The sequence below is a fragment of the Camelus ferus genome, chromosome 10 (assembly GCF_009834535.1).
Source record: "Camelus ferus isolate YT-003-E chromosome 10, BCGSAC_Cfer_1.0, whole genome shotgun sequence".
Classification (NCBI taxonomy): domain Eukaryota; kingdom Metazoa; phylum Chordata; class Mammalia; order Artiodactyla; family Camelidae; genus Camelus; species Camelus ferus.
Window position 1 is genome coordinate 3262083 of NC_045705.1, and position 18776 is coordinate 3280858.

Genomic DNA, 18776 nt, shown 5'->3' on the forward strand with positions numbered 1-18776 from the left:
CAGCAGCCGCAGTGAAGCATGTACCTCCGATCAGGCAGGACTGAGGCTTAATAGCTCACACAAGAAGCTTGGTGAGAGGTTTTTCATTCTCTGTAAATTTAAGGAAGGGGAAGGAGAGAGTCTTTGGTTTTAACGATGCCTGATCCCCGCTGAGGAAATAGTATTGAACCTTTCCAGCTCAACCTCTGTGAGTGTCTATTAAGGAGAAGTTTTTAGCAATCTACATAAAAGAGATTCATTAAGAAGTCGGCCTTGGGCACTTAACTCAAATGTTAAAGAACTCACCTTGCTGGTAAGGAAAAGAGACCACAGCAGGCACTTTTGATATTAACCTCCCCAGGTTATTGAAAGTAATAAGTGGTACAATGTATGTAGATACACAGCACACTGCCTGACACATAGTAGGTGTGCAAAAAGAGTCACTGCTCAGGAATAGTAGGAACTTCCATGGTCATCAACAAAGGATGGCTTAAAAAGTTGTGATAATTAACAAATGATGACTTCAACCTCAATATTCCTCAGAAAAGCAATCCAGCCAAAGAGCTGGTCAAAGGGAATTTCCTTTCTAAAAACTGAAGGGCCCTGACATTGTCTTGAAATCTCTACCTTTGGCAAAGCGTAGACAATCCTTTCAGCGATAGGTATCTCCTACTTCATACTCGCCGACACACACTGGTTTACACGCTAAGGAATAGGACAAATAACCTTGACCTACAAAAGTTCAGGAAAAGCTATTGGGTCATCATTATTAAAAAATCCCCTTTATTGATGGATATTTTCCATACATTTTGTTCAGCAGGGTCTCACGTGGGTGACATCTTATTGTCTTGTGAAGCCCTGTATTTGTTAGCAATTACATTCAACTGCTAGTAAGAAAGATCCAGAAGTAATTGTGGCTTAAACATAGAAAGGTCTTTTTTCTCATAAATGTAAAATGTCTGGAGTTTAACAGATTTAGAGCTGGTAAGGTGGGTCCATGGTCATTAGGGACCCAAGTGCCTTCTGATTCTTTGCTCCAGTGGTAAAAGGTAGCTTCTGCTCTCGTGGTTGCCATGGGATTCAAGGAGGCCAGTGGAGCCCCGGCCATTACATACTGATCTACACAGGAAGCAGGAGGGCTGGAAGGAAAAGCAAAGGAGATAAATGAAGTTCTCTAGGTAAAGCACATGAATGCACTCAAAAATACAGACGGCCACAGCCTCAAGTTATAGACCAAGAATTTTACTGTACTGACACCCATTGACAGTGTGTTAGGATTTACTTCCCTTAGTCATCCCTCAGATTCTTCTCTGGTCCTCATGCTAGTTCAGTCTGTGATGCAAATAATGTGCCAAGGGAAGAAAAGTCTCTGGCTATGCTGGTTGTCAGGGAAACTCTCCATGAACCTCTAGGGTTGGGGACCAGTTTTAATTAATGACTGTCATGAGAAAAGCACCGAAGAACTTCCCCTACTGAGGACTGAGGGTTGGCTTGGGGCCAGGTTGATTCAGGCTCTGAGAGTGAGAACCCACATGTCAGTGTAATAGTAACAGGGGCAGGGGGAGGGGGGTGGAACTACATAGCAAAATCCAAAAAGGGGCTCTACCTTGCCAACACCATCACGTGCCACATCACCAAATGACATACCAGTGAGATTTTACTAACAAGTGTTACTTCTCCATACATCTGTTTGCTTTGATTCCTTCCTTTCCTTTTTCTAGAAAGCGCCAGTGATCCAACCAGTTTTTTTTTTTTTTCTTTACATTACTTTCACCACTGATGACTAATTTCTCCCTATAGAGGTTCTCCCTCGCTTACTAATAGCAGGGCAGTGATTACACCAAGGAGTCTCTGAGGACTCGGGGGATGCCATCAACTCCATCATTCTTTGAGATGGGCAGTCTTTTCTAATTTTGTGTAAAGCAACTTGAAAATCTACATGTCCCAGCCCTTTTACACTCCTAAGTCACTCTTTCTGTACAGATAGACTGGAGGCGTCACTGATCCAAAGTGGGATACAGTCTTCCAAATTCTCTCCTTCCTAGATGCCCCAAGAATCCTGGAAATGGATCTGTTTATTTAAGGATTTTATTGTTAGTCACCATAGAGAAGTAATAATAAGTAATAAAAATAGGAAAGACAGGTAGAGTTCAAAATCTTGTTTTTTTAACTCTTAAAAAAATTTTTTAATATGTTGACAAACTACCACATTCAGCCTACATATATTGGACATGATTATGTGCCAGGCTCTGTACTAGGATCTTGACACTCGTGAGAAGGCACAAAGTTGGCTGTTACAGAGTGTGGACGGGAGTAAGAGAGTGTTCATTAATCTCAACTCTAACAGCAATTATCTGGCAGCCTGATCGCCCCTCTGTTTTAGTTTAACCATCTTCAAAATTGAGGCAGAAATAGTATCTACTTCACAGCCTTGTGGAAATGAATGAGAAAAATGTGAAATGTCTGTCGCATAATAATTATTCAATTCATGCTGAGTGTTATTAATATCCTCAACAAGTCTTAGAGTAAACGTATATATAAATAAATTAAAAGCAAGCCAAGTGCCACAAGGGGCCTCATAGAAGACTGCACAGGGGTCAGTGGGGCAAAACAAAGAGGAAATGGCCAACTCTAGCAGAGGTTGTTAAGAGAGAATTCTTAGAGGAAGCAATGACTGAGCTTCATCTTGAGACTTGAGTAGGAGTTTCCCAGATGAGAGGGGCAGGACGTCTTCCAGGCACAGAGAGCGGTTGAAGCAAAGGCACTGAGGCATGACAACTAGCCTGGGGCGGGGGGGACCTCAAGCAGTTCAGTATGATTGGAACATGGGCTGGAGTGAGAGACGTGGCCCAAGCATGTAGATCACGGAGGGCCTATGCCTTTCCAGGGAGATCAGTGTTAATTTATAGAAAAGAGGGATATCTTTAAATGTCTTAAATAAGAAAGTAACCCAATACGATTTTTGTTATAAGAATATCATTCTAACACAACTTGTAAATGACTATAACTCAGTAAAAAAATGTTTAAAAAAAGAATGTCATCTGGCAGCCATGTGACTGGATTACAGAAGGACAAGACTGGAAGTCAGCTCAGCCAGTTAGGCCAGGAAGCAGTGGGAACCACCTTCACAGTGCTTAAAGAAAAACCCTCAACCAAGAATCCTGTAGTCAACAAAGTTTACGTTTCAAAAATGAAGGCAAAATAAAGACATTCCCAGATCAACAAAATGGAGAATTTGTTGCTAGCATCTTCCTCATGAGAATTACTAAAGAAAGTTCAGGCTAAAAGCAGGTAACCCCAGTCAGTAATATGAATCCACATTAAAAAAAAAAAAAAGAGCACCAGTAACTGTAATTATATAATTGTAAAAGACAGATAAATGTATGTTTCTTTTCTTAACTGGTTTTTAAATTAGCTGTACAAACCTATATATATATTTGTATCATTGGGCCTATAACATATAGAAAGATAATGTCAATAACATTTGTCAATAACAGCACAAAGGAAGTGGGTGGAAGCAGAATTGTATTAGGTTAAGGAAATGACACCAGATAGTAACTCAGATTCACAGGAACAAAAGGAGAGAGCTGGAAGTGGTAAATAGGAAGGTTAATGTATCAAAAACTGTAAATGTATATATATTTCTCCTTTAGTCTCTCATCCTCTTTAGAAAACACTAAACTGTATGAAACGGTAATTACCACAACGTATTTCGGGGATTTGTAACAGATACAGATGTATCGTGTATAACAATAATACCACAAAAGGGAGGGGGTGGTAAGAACTAGAACTTCACAGGAATGTTTCTGTATCTCATTGGAAGTAAGTCAGTGTAAGTCTGAAGCAGATTATGGTAAGTTAAAACATATACGTAACACAACATTGTAAACTGACTATACTTCAATAAAAAACAAACAAACAAAAATATATGGTATGCTCCATAGCAACCACGAAGGAAATAACTTTTTTAAATGGAGTGAAAAAAACCATGAAAGAAATTTAAATGGCATGTTGGAATTTTTTTACTCATGCAAAAGAAAGCATTAAGGAGGGAAAAAGGAACCAAAAAGACATGAGCTGTGTAGAAAACACAAAGTAAAATGGCAGATATAAATCTAATTGTATCAATATTAAATGTGACTAGATGAAGCAATCTAATCAATTGCAAAGACTGTCAGACTGGATAAAAAAGAAGATGCAATTGTATGCTATCTACAGGGGACACACTCTATTCAAAGGTACAAATAGGATAAAAGTAAAAGGATGAAAAAATACATATGCAAATTATATAAGCAACCTAAGAAAGCCAGGGTGGCTATGCTAATATCAGGCAAAATGGACTTTAATATAAAAAATATCACTAAGGATAGAGACATCTTACAGTGATAAAAGGATCACTCTACCAGGAATATAGGACAGCCTAACAGCAGAGCCCCAAATGCATGAAGCAAAACAAAACAAAACAAAGAAGCAGAGAGAAGACAACAACTGAAATAATCAGAGACTTCACTGCTTCACCTTCAATAACAGGCAGAACAACCAGACAATAAGATCCATTAGGAAGAGAAGACTTTTACAGGCTGTCAACCAACCAGACCTAACAGACGTCTGTGGAACACTTCACTCAGCAAAAGCAGACTACACGTTCTTCTCAAGTGCATGTGTGGCGCATTGTTCAGGATGGACCACATGTTAGGCCCCAGCACAAGCCTCAATAGACTTAAAATCATCGAAATCATATAAAATATCTTCTCTGATCACAATGGAGAAAAGCTAGAAATCAATGCCAGAAGGAAAAAGGGGGTAATTTACCAACATGTGGACATTATACATCACGGTCTCCAACAACCAGTGGGGCAAAGAAGAAATCACAAGAGAAATTAGAAAATACTTAAGGATGAGTGAAAATGAAAACACAACAGATGAGGACTTACTGATGCAGTTAAGGCAGTGCTCAAAGGGAAGTTTATAGCTGTAAACGCTCAAGTTAAAAAAGAAGAAAGAACTGAAATCAGTAACTTAAGACACTGGGGAAAAGAACAGATTAAACCTTAAGCAAGCAGGGAAAAGGAAATAATGAAGATGACAGTGGAAATGAATGAAGTAGAGAATATTTCAGCAATTTGAGAAAATCAGCAAAACTAAATTTGGTTCTTTGAAGAGATCGAGAAAATTGACAAACTTCTCGCTAAACTGATTTAGTAAAAAAGAGAAGACTCAAGTTACTAAAATCAGAAATGAAAGAGGGAACATTACTACCAACCTTACAGAAATAAAATGGATTATAGAGGAATGAACTATTGTATGCCAATAAATTAGAAAACTTAGAGGAAATGAACAAATCCCTGGAAAGATGCAAAGTGATGAAACTGAGTCAAGAAGAAACAGACAACCTGAACAGAGCTGCAGCAAATGAAGAGGTTTAATTCACAATTAAAAAGTGATCAATTAAAAAGTGATCCACAAAGAACAGCCCAGGCCTGCATGGTTCACTGGTGAATTCTACCAAAACTTTTAAAAAAGAATACTCAATTTTTCAAAAACTCTTCCCAAAAAATAGAAGAGGAAGGAACACTTCCCAACTTATTGTATGAGGCCAGCATTAACCTTATACGAAAGTCAGAGAAAAGCATCAGAAGAAAATAAAACTTCGGACCAATATCTTTTGTGAATATGGATGGAAAAATCCTCCAAAAAATAAAAAACCTAGCAAACTAAATCCAGCAACATGTAAAAATAATTACACACCAATACCAAGTGGGAATTTTTTTTCCCAGGAATGCAAAGTTAGTTTATCATCTGAAAATCAGTTAATGTAATACACCATATCAACAGACTGAAAAAAATTTTTAAATGTATAACCATCTCAATAGATTCAGAAAAAGCATGTGACAAAATTCAACACTGTTGCATGATTAAAAAGCACTCAACAAATTAGGAATAACGGAAACTTTTTCAATCTAATAAAAGGCATCTGTGAAAGCCCACAGCTGGTATCATACTGAGTGATGAAAGATTGGATGCTTTCCCCCCTAAATCAGAAACAAGACAAAAATTTCCATTCTCACCATTCCTGGCCACCATTTTACTGGAGGTTCTAGCCAGGACAGTTAAGCAGGACCGAATGATATAAAAGGCATCCAGATTGGAAAGAAAGTAAAACTGTCTTTCTTTGTATGTCATATTATCATTTATATAGAAAACCTAAGGAATACTCAAGAGAAAAAAACTGTTAGAACTAATAAATGGGTCCATCAAGTTTGCAAAGTGTGAGTTGAATATGAAAAAATCTATTGTATTTCTATACACTTCAAGTGAACAATGCAAAAAAATGAAACTAAGAAAACAGTTCCACTTATAATAGCATCATGAAGAAAAACATACTTAGAAATAAATTTTAACAGAAGAAGTGGGGAACTTATAGTCTGAAAACTATAAAACATTTTTGAAAGAAATTAAACAAGATCTAAACAGAAAGATATCTCATGTTCATGGATCAGAAGCCTTAATACTTTTGTTCCCCAAAGTGATCTACAGACCCATCAGAATACCACTGGTTTCCTTGTAGAAATTGTCAAGCTGATCTTAAAATTGATATGGAAGCTCATAAGACCAGAAGAGCCAAAATATGTTGAAAGGAAGAACAAAGTTGGAGAACTCAGATTTCCCAATTTCAAAACTTACTAGAAAGCAATAATCAAGACAGTGTCATACTAACATGAGGATAGACATTTAGATCAATGAAATAAAACTGACAGTCCAAAACTAAACCCATAGATCTATGCTCAGTTGATTTTTGACCAGGCTGCTAAGGCCATTGAATGGGGAAAGAATAAAATTAAGGAAGTAAAACAAAATTAAAGGAGTAGACAGGAGTTCCAGTTTGTACGTGCATAGTTTGACATGCTGATGGGGCCATAGGATGGAAATGTCTAGAAGAGAGTTGGACATACAGATCTTGAACTCAGAGAATTCAGGCTGGAGAAATAAATTTGCATTTCATCACACAATCAGGTGGCAATTGAGATCATCAGTATTTTTCAACATTGTTAGAAATTCTTTGTTCCAGAATTTTCTCAGAGTCACTTTCCCATGGGTCCTGGTTCCTGACCCCTATCTCGGATGGTACACAGCAGCTTCTGCCTCTTCTCCCTTCTCTTCATTCCTGACCACTCTCCTCCTGCCCTCTCCGGTGTAGATCACAAAGGCTCCTTCCTCCATGAAGGCCATGTGATTCCTGGCTAGAAGTGGGTTATTAACTTCAGAGGGGATTCCATTTCGCTAGAAGGGTCTCCTTGAAGAAACTTCCTGAAACTTATATCTTAGATATTTATCATTAAATCCCCCTTTCTGCCACCCTTTCTCACGTTTTCTTTAAGCAACTTTTAGCAGATTCAACTCTCCACTCAGTACTTCAAAGAAGGCAGAATGGAGTCAGCTTTGCCATTGACATATGTTAAAAATCATCACAATTGAAACACCAGAAATTCCTAACAAATCTAAGTTCTGAACATAAAATTAAACAACATGCAGGCACCTTACCTAAACAGTCCCCAAGTCCTGAGCTTACAAAGGTGGAGACTAAGATAATATATATGAAAAACCGCATCAGGTATCTAAGGTAAGAGACAGCTATCTATATTGCTAGTAAAACTTAACTGTTAGCAATGATTTATTTAATGTCTATACCCACTCATCAATAGTAAATGATGAAACAAATGCCTGTAAAGGAAATAGACACAGTTACAGGTCAGTCGTATTTTGTTGGTGTTTAGGTTTCACAAACAAGACCTCAGTGATGAGAAAATATATACAATGATTTTAGCAGGTACCTAATATACATAGTATATATATTATAAGTCATTACGCCAACATTCTCTAGCCCTTCGATCTCCTCCTTTTCTCAACCTTGCTTCCTGCTGCAAAATGTTATCCTAATGAAGTATGTTTAAAGATTAAGTAAAGACTAAACTCCTCGATGACGTAGGGTCCCGGGTCAGATCTCTCAGCCTCATAACTAGCCAGTCAGTTAATTGTTCTTGGAGCCAAAATAAACCACAAACTCTTATAGCTTGGGCCAGCCCTTGATGTCTGCATGTGCCAGGCGTGTGTGTGCGCGTGTGTGAATTTCTCTCATCCTCAGAACTGCTATTTGCCAGATAAGGAAACCAGGGCTCAGAGCTCAGATCACTTTCCCTGATCACAGCGCCAACAGGTAACAGAGTCAGAGCTCAAACCCAGAGCCTTCTGACCACACAGGTTGTGCTCTTTGCTCTGGGACAGAAATGTTCAAGTATCTGTCCAAAACTCAAGGGCTAGATCATCACAGAGTTTTCATCAGTCCACAGAAAAGTAAGAATAGCACAATATTATAAACAGAGGAGGACATGGTCTGGGTCAGTTTTATTGGCAAGAACCATCTTGTATTCTGAGATTATTTCCTTTCTGCCTTTTTTGGAGTTAAAGTTTCTTTTGTTTGTGAAATGATCACGAAAATAGGTGGTAATTTATATTTTGATGGTTTGATGGTACTGTTGTTGCTTGGTAAAATGAAAAGTAGGATAACTCTATGTTAATTATATAGGCCCAATTTACATAGTGTCTACATAAGTGGTCCAAACGGAATACATGTTTTCATCTAACCTTACAATGCTGATTTATGTGCCAGCCTGATACTTTGCAATAGGTTTTATTGAGAGTTATACTCTTTGGAAAGCAGTTATAGGTTAGGAGGCAAGAGGGCAGAGAGGGGTCATGTCAGAAAGACAGAGGGACTATTAATTACATAAACAGGAGAGGGGATGGAGGAAACAAACTATGACTTCACAAGTTTTACGGAAATTTCTGTATAGGCTTTTATAAATGTGATTGAAAAGTTAAAATTCTCAACTGGACATTGCTTCTTTAAAATTTCTTCTGAAATTTTCTTCCTATATAATCTTACTACCTTCAGCATACTCTGAACAGATATATAAGATTTTAGATGGCATCTCCATCCACCTCAGCAAACTAAGCAGACAGATAAAAAGGGAAAGAGCTCTTTTTCAGATCTTTCTATTGGATTAATAGTCATCATTCCCCCCAACCTCTTTTTTTAATTGAAGTATAGTCAGTTACAATGTGTCAGTTTCTGGTGCACAGCACAGTGCCCCAGCCACACATACGCACATATATTTGTGTTCATATTCTTTTTCATTAAAGGTCCTTACCATCATTTTCTCTTTAAAATGTATTCCTGTATTATTTTGTTTTTCTGTTCTCAGAAGAGCTCCTTCCTCTCTCCTTTCATACTTTCCAGAGAATCCCCATCCAATTTAAACACACAAGCAGATCCCACCTTGTAATAGGCTTCTCTGTGGACAGTCTTTAGTCACTTGTTTGGAACTGAGAACACGCTTTTCCATAAAACAACAGAAGTGGTGATTAAGTTCCCAAAATCACTCAGAAATGCCTGTTTAACATATACAAAGGTACAGCAGAACTCTAATTACAATAGCTCAGCTTTGAATCCTCTCTTCAGAGCAGACAAAAGAGGATAAAGACATGAGAGGCACCTCCCATTTTCCCTGAGCATACGGGTTACCATTAGGCAAAGAATTCAAAGTCAGTCATGCCCTGCAGCATCCACCACCACGTGTCCCTCTAGATCTTGATACAGACAAGCCAAATGCCCCATTGATCACTTTGTGCTTCCTTTTGCAACCCACTCCTCCAATATTTTAAGCTTGAGAATTACCTTCCTCACTTCCTCTAGTCCAAGCTTCCACTTCTTCAATACAACTGTCTCAGGGAAGTGAGAGAAGAAAACCTAGGGAACAAAGATTAATATGTGAGCAACTCATACATATTTATTATGAAGGACCTAAATTTCAGACACTGGAACAAAGTGAACAAAAGAAATCTAAGCCATGGGGGAGCCAATATGCCTGGCTGTCCTTTCTTCTTTCCCTCCAGTCCTTTCCTAACTCCAGTCCTGGCACCACTCCTACCAGCCCTTCTAAAAGCATACAGGTGCCCTGTCCCCACACTCAGTATTGGCACTTCTGATGATGACAAAATACAGTAAACGGCTTCCATTTTTATCTGTGCTTCCAGTAGCTGATACAGCTCAGTTTTTCCCTTGGCCTCCTGGAAGGTCCTAATGGCTCTCCTGGAAAGGGAGTTTGGACTTCCACTTCCAGGAGTTAGCTTCCGCTCTTGTCCTCAACGCTCCGTAAAGCAGCTCAACCCACTAGTCAATCTCAGCCTGCATTCTTCCTTCCCGGTGTTTGATCCTCCTCAGTGTTGTAGGAGATCTGTACCCTGGCCTGTGCACTCATTGCCCCATGAGAGGCATATTTCAGGAGAAGGTGGGTGTGATCTGCCCCCACAGGAAACTTCCCCAGTGGCCTGGGCACCAGGAGAAATTGTCTGACCTTTTGGTGGGAAAGGAGTGGGGAGTCCACCCTGGGAATGTCCCCACTGGGAGCTCTGTGCTGAGGGAAAAGGGACTTTCTCACAGTTTAATGAAGTCTTCTGGAAGGGGTGAGAGTCAGCCCTGCCTACATGCTGAACTCGTACAAGTCATGCTGATTCAGACAAGTCCCAGCCTTTTTCACAAGGGGTAACTTAGACCACAAAGAGCTGTATTAACTAGTCTTTCGAGTTATCATTGCCTGGTAGATGTGGATTCAGAAAAAGAAGCCTAAACTGCTATCCAGTCAGTTGTATGATCTTTCCGGGAAACAAAAGCAATTTAATTCAATGACAGTGATTCAGAAGGCAAAGGCTCAAGCTTTTCTTGCTTCTCATTTATCTGTTGGCCATTCACACAGTTGTTCATTCATTCACGGTGCACTGTTTGCTCAGTCCTCCTACACGGGGACATAGCAAGAAGCTCATTGGTAAAAGCCCCTGTGATGGGCTTGCAGCTGTTCAGTGAGCCCAGAGACTCATACATGGAAAAGTGAGAAAGAGAGAAATGACAGCAGTAAATAAAGCACTGAAAATGTATGGAGAGCTCCCTTTGAAAGGCAATCATGTTTAAGTTATAGAAATTTGATGCTATAATATATGAATAACTAATTCTAAACAATCTATCTGGAAATTTTTTAGAGAATGTCAACAAGCAAATGACTCCCAAACTAGTGGTCCCAGGAATCTTTGCAACCTGGGAGCGTAATGATAGAGTTTGTATGTGTGTGTAAGTGTGTGTGAGTGTGTGTATGTGTGTATGTGAGAAAGAGAGACAGAGAGACAGGGGAACAGAGAGAGATCCAAAAGTAAGCCATCTGTCAGCCTGGCTAAATATGCCTGACCAGCACAGTGTCCCCTTGCTGATATTACTTATGAAATAATCCTTCTTCCAGCTACGATGAACGAAAAAGGAAAATGGAAAAAGACTATCCAAAGAACACTGAAGAAGAATTTTCAGGAGTTAATGGCCAAATAGATGCTGCAGTAGAATTAAATGGTGAGTTTTTCCACTGAAACCTTTTTTTGTGGAAATTGTAACAAGAAAGCTGGGCTTTGCTTTAAACATCGCAGAAAATAGGTTTCCAAACTGGAAGTCCTTGGTTCTTACTCTTTTTCAGTCCTGAGTCCCTGATAAATTTAGCTAACCAGATGAACCACTAGGAAGGGTACAAAAGGTCTGCCTTTGTGGTTCTTCCTTTACAAATGGAAAGTTTTTAAGGTATGGCTCAGTCCTTTAGTCAGCTATGTCATAAAGTCCACCCACTCAAAATTACCTTTTCATCTTTAGAATGCACATGCTCTCAGCCTTCCAGTTCCTTTCTCCACTCCATCACCCAGCTCCTGAAATCTACCACACAACTGGGAACACTGAATTGAATTGAACGAGGTTGAATAAATTTAATGGAATCATTTGAATCAGTCAGTCAACACATTCTTCTCGAGTCTGTTGCACAGAACTGGGCATGGTTCAGAAATGCAAAGACAGTTTCAGATATGGTCTCTGCTCTTGTGGAATGGTTACTAACTTTGGGAAATGCCCCTCCATCCAACACAGATGAAATAACTGGGAAACAAACAGTCTATAATTTAGTATTGAGTTATGTGGTAGTCGTCATCATGATTGCAAGAGGTCATCTGAAAAAGAAAAAATATCGAAGAGGCATGGGTACTTGTAGACTTCACGGTAAGACTTCAGCTGTGGTTTAAGGAACAGTTAAAGGTTTGTCGAGGGAGGGGACTTCCTGGAGGGGAACAGCCTGAACAGAAGCACCGAACACCCCAGGCAGGAACAGGGAGAGAGATGAGAGATGATTGACAAGTTAAGGGTGTCAGGTTCTTAGAGCTAAGTGAGGACCGTGCACAGGACTAGCTAACCGCCTCCTGCCACGTTCCCCACTCCCCTCGGTGCCACCTCAAGAAAGTTACAGTCACAAGCCCTCCCTGTTGGAAGCTTGCAGGTCGTTTTCAGTAACCGCAATGTCAACTTTGTCTCTTTCAGGCAACATTTACTTCTTTTCAGGACCAAAAGCGTACAAGTATGACACAGAGAAGGAAGACGTGGTTAGTGTGCTGAGAGCTGGTTCCTGGGTCGGTTGCTGAATGGAAAAGCCTAGTCTTTCCTAAGGAATGAAGGTGACTGAGAACAGCTGGCAACTGGATCTTAAGGACTAAAGCAGAATGCAGGTTAGGGATCCTTCCCGTGGTCTTTAATTCTAAGGGTAATTTAGAGTTCATTGAAAATGATGATGCTTCTAGACTGTTTCATAGTTACTGGATTCAGAATTTTAATCCAAATGAAAAACTCCTATATGGTCAACTTTACACAAAATCAAAATCAACACAATGCACTTTTCAGTGAGACACCCGTTGTGTTTTATTCTTAGCTAATATACTGAAGCAAATTGATTAAGTCTGGTTTTTATTTCCAGGAAGAAGCCTACTTGTGGATTCTCTGACATGTATTATAATTCTTTTAATAGGATATGTCATTACCATACAAATTATAATTATTCTTTACAAGTCGTGGCCTTTTTGGCCGTAACATTTGTTATGATGAATATAAATGTATCCGTCTTTACTTTTACCACATCGCAAACAACACGCTGTAGACGTTTTGTGTCTCGTTACTTGTTTGTTTGTTCGACTCTACGTGCACTCGCTGGTCTTTGAAGTACGTTGAAGGGGGCAAACCTACTCAAATGGATTTTCATCCTAGGTAAGAGATGCGCACTTTGCAGCAGGAAAACTTTTAACAAAAGCCAATAAAAATGTTGTATAAGAACAGTTCCTCATTTCTTTTTAGTTAATCTTTACTAGCTTCTATCACGCTTTGGCAACAAATCCTGTGTCCCTCTGGAAAACGCAGACCTTGAGATAGTATTGTGAGTATGCAGACCCAGAAGAAAGAACAATAATTCACTCTATTTCCTGTTTCCTGTTAATAAAATACTGTCAATGAAACTGTCTTTAACCCATCCAAGCTGAGTCTCTTCTGAATAGCTTTCCATTTAGGGAAGTTTGCCTTTTCTTTTAGTTTTTCCTCCTTCAAGCTAAACCTTTTTTTTTTCTCTCCTACCTAGTCATCAGTACAGATAAAATACAGCTGTCTGTCATTTTTTATATATATTTTTAAATCTTACCTTCTAGAATGTAAGGATTCGAAACCATTTGAGTAGGTCTAAAATTAGATGATGAAATACGTTTAGCACACTTCATAGGCTGCCTGGAACGTCTATAGTATTCAGCTGTTGTTAGCCATGATTATTACCATCATTTATTAAATTTGTTTCATACACTCACAAAAAAAGATTTAGTATTAAGAAGGGATGAGGCGGTTACTTAAGGTTACTCAAGCTTTCCATTTGGTTTAAAGTAGCTGTTCACAGCCAATCAGATGCTGAAGCTTTGACTGTTGAAGACAGAATCTAGTACCCCTGCTACCCAATATCCACTGACTCTGCAGAGTAAGAAAAATCACTTTTGCAAAGACAAATACCCACACAAAACGTGCACACTGATGTTCACAGCAACGTTATTCATAACAGCCAAAAAATCGAGACATGTCTATCAAAGGATGAATGGAGCCTTAAAATCTGGTAAATTCATACACTGGGGTGTGATTTGGCAACTTAAAAAAAGGACTAATACATGCAACCACGTGGATGAACCTCGCAGACACCACACCAAGTGAAAAAAGCCAAACACAGAAGGCCACGTGTTGAATGATTCTATTTATATGAAATGTTCAGAACAGGAAAACCCAGAGACACAAAAAGCTGACTACTGCTGGTCCAGGGCTGCAGGAGGGGGAACGGGATGTGACTGCTGATGGGTATGTTATGCAGAAGGTGAGAGTTGCACGAATCTGTGAATATACTGAAAGCCATTAAGTTGTACACTTTAAATGGATGAATTGTATGGTGTGTGAATTCTATCTCAATAAACCTGTTATATTTTTGAAATAACAAGCCAGGCGATCAAGGTGGTGTGATGATCTGTGCAGGCCACGTGGCAGGGACCACACGGCAATGACGCATCGGCCTGAGGATATCTGGTGTTGAGCACAACCAGCCGGATGTCCTTCGTGTGTCCGGGGCTGACCCAGGCCCATGTCCATTGGAGACACTTTACTAAACAAATGAGTGTTACTGGATGCAAAAAAAAATGCATGTCCTCTAAGGCCGACCTGACTGAAATCAAACCCCAGATCTGCTATTTTTAGCTATGTGATGTTGGTCAGGTTCCCTAATTTTTGTCTTCGTTTCCCGCTTTGTAAAATTACAATAAGAATAATTCTTACCTCCCAAGGCTATTTAGAGGCTTAAATATATAAGTAAGAATATACAGAATTCTATGTATAGTCCCTGGTACCTTTTAGGGGCTCTATAATTGTTGTTTTTGAAGCAATTAGAATTCAGTTTGGTTTGAAATCTTTTGGAGAATTTGTATATATCCCTTGAGATAGCGGAGCTATCTCACACAAGGATTGATAATCGGTGACCTGACATTTTTCTTTTTGAAATCCCCAATTAAATCAACAATCAAATAATATACTGACGGCAGTTAACCCTCATACCCCAGAAGTAACTCTTACAAATCCTTATTCCTTTGTTGAGCAAGAGAACTGGCTTCCAGAGATCGCTGTATATATTTTGAAAAGTTACAGTGTCTCTAAAGCACAAGAAATAGTGATTTTCGTTTGCGTCAGAACCCAATCAGAACATCGGTATGCTCATCTGAAGCAGGAATTTTGCGTGGAAAGAATTTGTAACACACGCTCCTCGCTTGGCTTCCAAATATCAGTGCAAAAATACTTGGCTAACTAATGGTTTTGAACAAAGTGTATTTCAACTGCTTCTTTTGAGAGCAGGAGGAAGCAGAACAGAGTTTTGTTCCCTGATGACCTCTGGGTACTGTCCTGTTAACCTCACTGATGACTATTTCTGAGTGGCCTTGGAGAGTACGGGAAAGGCTACTAACGGACAGATGGATTCACCTGGGTAGGGAGCGAACCTAATGGCTCCACATTAAATTCCTGGTGGCTGGAACCCAGCGCTCTAACAGTTAGCCTGGTGTGCAATGGCACAGCCAACTCCGTTAGGGCCTCTGTTCTTTTTCAAATGTTTATTTGGAAACACCTGAGACTTCCATTTCACACAGTAGATGACAAACGAACGATGTAGTTTTTTATTTGAAATTATGTGTGATATGTTTAAAACTTATCACAGGGTCTTCACGTGCTCTCATGTATATATCATCTGGGTGTTTCCTCTTTATTCCTGCTTTTAGTCATTTCCTTCTATATACAATTATAGTGAAGGGTTTTTTGTGGTTTTTTAGTGAATATTTATAGCTAAAATTACCCAGTGCAGTGCCATTTGAGAGGAAATGCATAATGCTTGGCAACAGGCTGGAATCTTAGACTCCCATAATGGATCATAGACAAGTCTAGGCCAAAAGACTCTGTGTTTCTCTCCAATAGGCCTGAATGGGTCTGACCAGCATCCTCTGATTATCTTCCAGCCCCTGAGCCTGTCTTTAGTCTCATTCTCATCCCCAAGTGCTTCGTCAACATGGTGAGACTAAAGGACATCCCGTTGTACCCAAAATGCCACAATCCCTGCCTTCGTCTCACCACCTAGACTCTTTTTTTTTAAATTTTTTTTTTTTTTAATTGAGTTAGAGTCAGTTTACAATGTTGTGTCAGTTTTAACCACCTAGACTCTTGGAAGTGAAATAGAGCAGAATCGGGAAGCCTGCTAGTGAATAAATTAGAACAGGAAGTGAGTGAGCGACTTTGAGGTCCAAAAGAAGACTCTCCTAATGCACGTATCCTCATTTTAGTCTCGTCTTCCCGCATCCTAACCCAACATACCTTCCTTTAATTCAGTATATCGTTTTAAAATTAAGCTTCTGTTGTACAATGCAGCATGTCATTCCCACAAGGGTGGGGGGAAGAGATCCGAAAAGAAAAGGATGGAAGGATGAAAAATCAGTTGCAAAAGACCAACTGAGAAATGTAACATTTTAAATCCATTTTAGATCCTCTGCTGTGGGGGCAGAAAAAAGCACGTCTGTATAAATAGTTAGCAATTTGTTTATTCTTTGAAAATCCCAAGCCTGTAATGCAGTGTAAATAATGTGAGCTTTTTTTAAACATTTGTTTAATTTTTAGAGAAGTGTTATACAGATTTCAGCAAATAAAATGTTTCAATGCTTTAAAAAAAATAATGTGAGCTTCTGAGGGTGGGGAGTAAGTGTGTTCACAGGTACTTCTATGGAGGTTGGAATGTCAAAAGTCCTGTTAGGGCACATTCCACAGGAATCGTGGGCTGCCCAATGACCGTATTGTGTCACTGTACTAAACTTTAGGCATATTTCCGTATATGAACTGGCAATTTCTGGAAGTTAATAATTTTTCGACAGTTTACCTTGAAAGACTTCATTCTTTCCCTAAAATAGTTTTCTCTACACAAATAATTTAGCTTCTTTGAAGACTCTAGCCATCCCACCAACATTGTCAGTATTCATTCTTTTTTTTTTAATAAGTCTTTTATTTTAGAATAGTTTTATATTTACAAAAAATTGCACAGATAGTATGGAGAGCTTTCATTTACTTCACACCTGGTTTCTTCTATTTTTTTTTTAATTTAGCCCTTCTCACCCCCTTTCCTCCCTAGTAACCGTTAAGTTTGTTCTCTATGTCTCTGAGTTTGTTTCTGTTTTGTTAATAAGTTCATTTGTGTCTTTTTTTTTTTTTAGATTCCAGATAGAGATAGAAATCTGGGAATCAGAGAGAGCCTTCAAATGATTATCTACAACCCTTTGAGCCCCCACCCCGACAGATTACCATGAAACTTGGGGGAAATGGATTATAAAAGAGTAAGGGGGGAGATAAAAATAATCTCAAGTTTTTAATCACCATCCAGTGCTCAGTCTACTAGTCCATTCTTCTTCCCCTCTTCAAGAACATGGTTTAATTTTCAATAAGAGTTTTTGAGATTTTGCAGGGCTTTTCCTTCAGTTTTTCCATTTCTAGGTACAAAAATCCTAAAGAATAAATCACAAAAGATAACGCAAAATCTTAAGGATTGCTCTTCTGGAAGAAAGTTGTTAGTAGTCTAGGAATTTGTTAAAAAGGGTAGAAGAACTTTCAAGATTTAAAAAAAAAAAAAATTGTGTTTTCTAAAGGGAAGAAATTAACTACTTGATGATCGAGAGCACGTGGCCCCCAGACCGTCTGACCCCTAGGGGTTGATGGTGTTGATCGCCCTGTTACCTCCACATCCACCAATCAGCCTCCTCCCTTACCTGATCTTTTAACATCCTTTAATGAAGCCCTTCAGTGAGTTTGGGGTTTTGTTGGGCATGAGCCACCCCATCCTTGGTCAGCACTGAAATAAACCTTTCTCTGCTCAGAAAAAAAAAATTTAATTTTTAAAATGTATTTTGTTCTTGTAGTGAAAACACTTCTATCTGCAATCTTACCAACCTTTACAGAGAAAGTGACTAGCAAGTTCTCTACTGCATTCTTCTGTCTTTGCCTGAAAATGAGTCACTGTGTCTCTACCTCAGTCAAGACCTTCCCCAGTACCCACATCAGCCTTCAAGGCAACAATTACGCTGTGAACCTCAAACCAGCCACCAGTGGAGCTCGCATCAGAAGGGCCAGTCTCGCTCTCCGGGGGGTAGGATGAATCCCAGAGTTGTACGTTCTCTCCCTCCTGACCCTGTGTGTGCAGCCAAGCCCCTGTCTCAGGGTTCTTTCCCAGCACAAGGGCTCCTAACCCTACTTTGAACCCCAGATCACTTGGCTGGTATCCTGGAATTATATTCAGCACAATGGTTTTTCAAACATCATTGTGAGGGAGGTGATTACACAGGCTTGCTGACCCCGGCTGACTAACAGCAAGGGAAAGAAAGGGCCAGGCTGTTGAAAACCAGGCTGTTTCTCTTATCTGGTGGCGGCTCCTTGGTTCCAAGGACATAGCCATACAACAAGACATTTTATGTTCCACAACTGCTGCATCGATCCCAAGGACACACCCCAGTATGTCTTTCTTTGTTCTCTTTTTCCTCCTGAAGTTTCTGTTTTAGGGCTAAGCTCTGCGGGAGGAAAGAGCCAGCAACAGAAGATGATTGGAACCACCGGCATGGAGATAACACTGGCAAAGCCATCCAGTAAAAGACCCCGTGGCCGGATCTGGGCTTGGAGCTGTCTCGACCAGCTTTCTGGCTGATGGCTCCCCGCTTCATGTCTTCTTTTTTGCTTTCTTCCCCTTCTCTCTTTGATTAATAAAGCAGCTCTTTTTTTTTTTTTTCTTCTTCACTTTGTCCCTCTG

General features: G+C 39.5%; 1 protein-coding gene and 1 long non-coding RNA gene across 2 annotated transcripts in view; one reads left to right on the top strand and one right to left on the bottom strand.

The window, feature by feature from the left end:
• The window catches only part of MMP20 (matrix metallopeptidase 20), a 45850-nt gene extending 31893 nt beyond the window's left edge, over positions 1–13957 (top strand). The window contains exons 9-10 of the mRNA XM_006186197.2: positions 11328–11431; positions 12434–13957. Coding sequence (XP_006186259.1) covers positions 11328–11431; positions 12434–12534 — 205 coding nt within the window. The 3' untranslated portion in view covers positions 12535–13957. The remainder of the gene's footprint in view (positions 1–11327; positions 11432–12433) is intronic.
• On the bottom strand, positions 813–11787 carry LOC116666291. Its single transcript, XR_004323053.1, has 3 exons — positions 11709–11787; positions 9716–9787; positions 813–1118 (listed from the first exon to the last, which is right to left on the bottom strand). It is a non-coding gene; the product is annotated as an uncharacterized LOC116666291 (long non-coding RNA).
• Positions 13958–18776: the final 4819 nt, after the last annotated feature.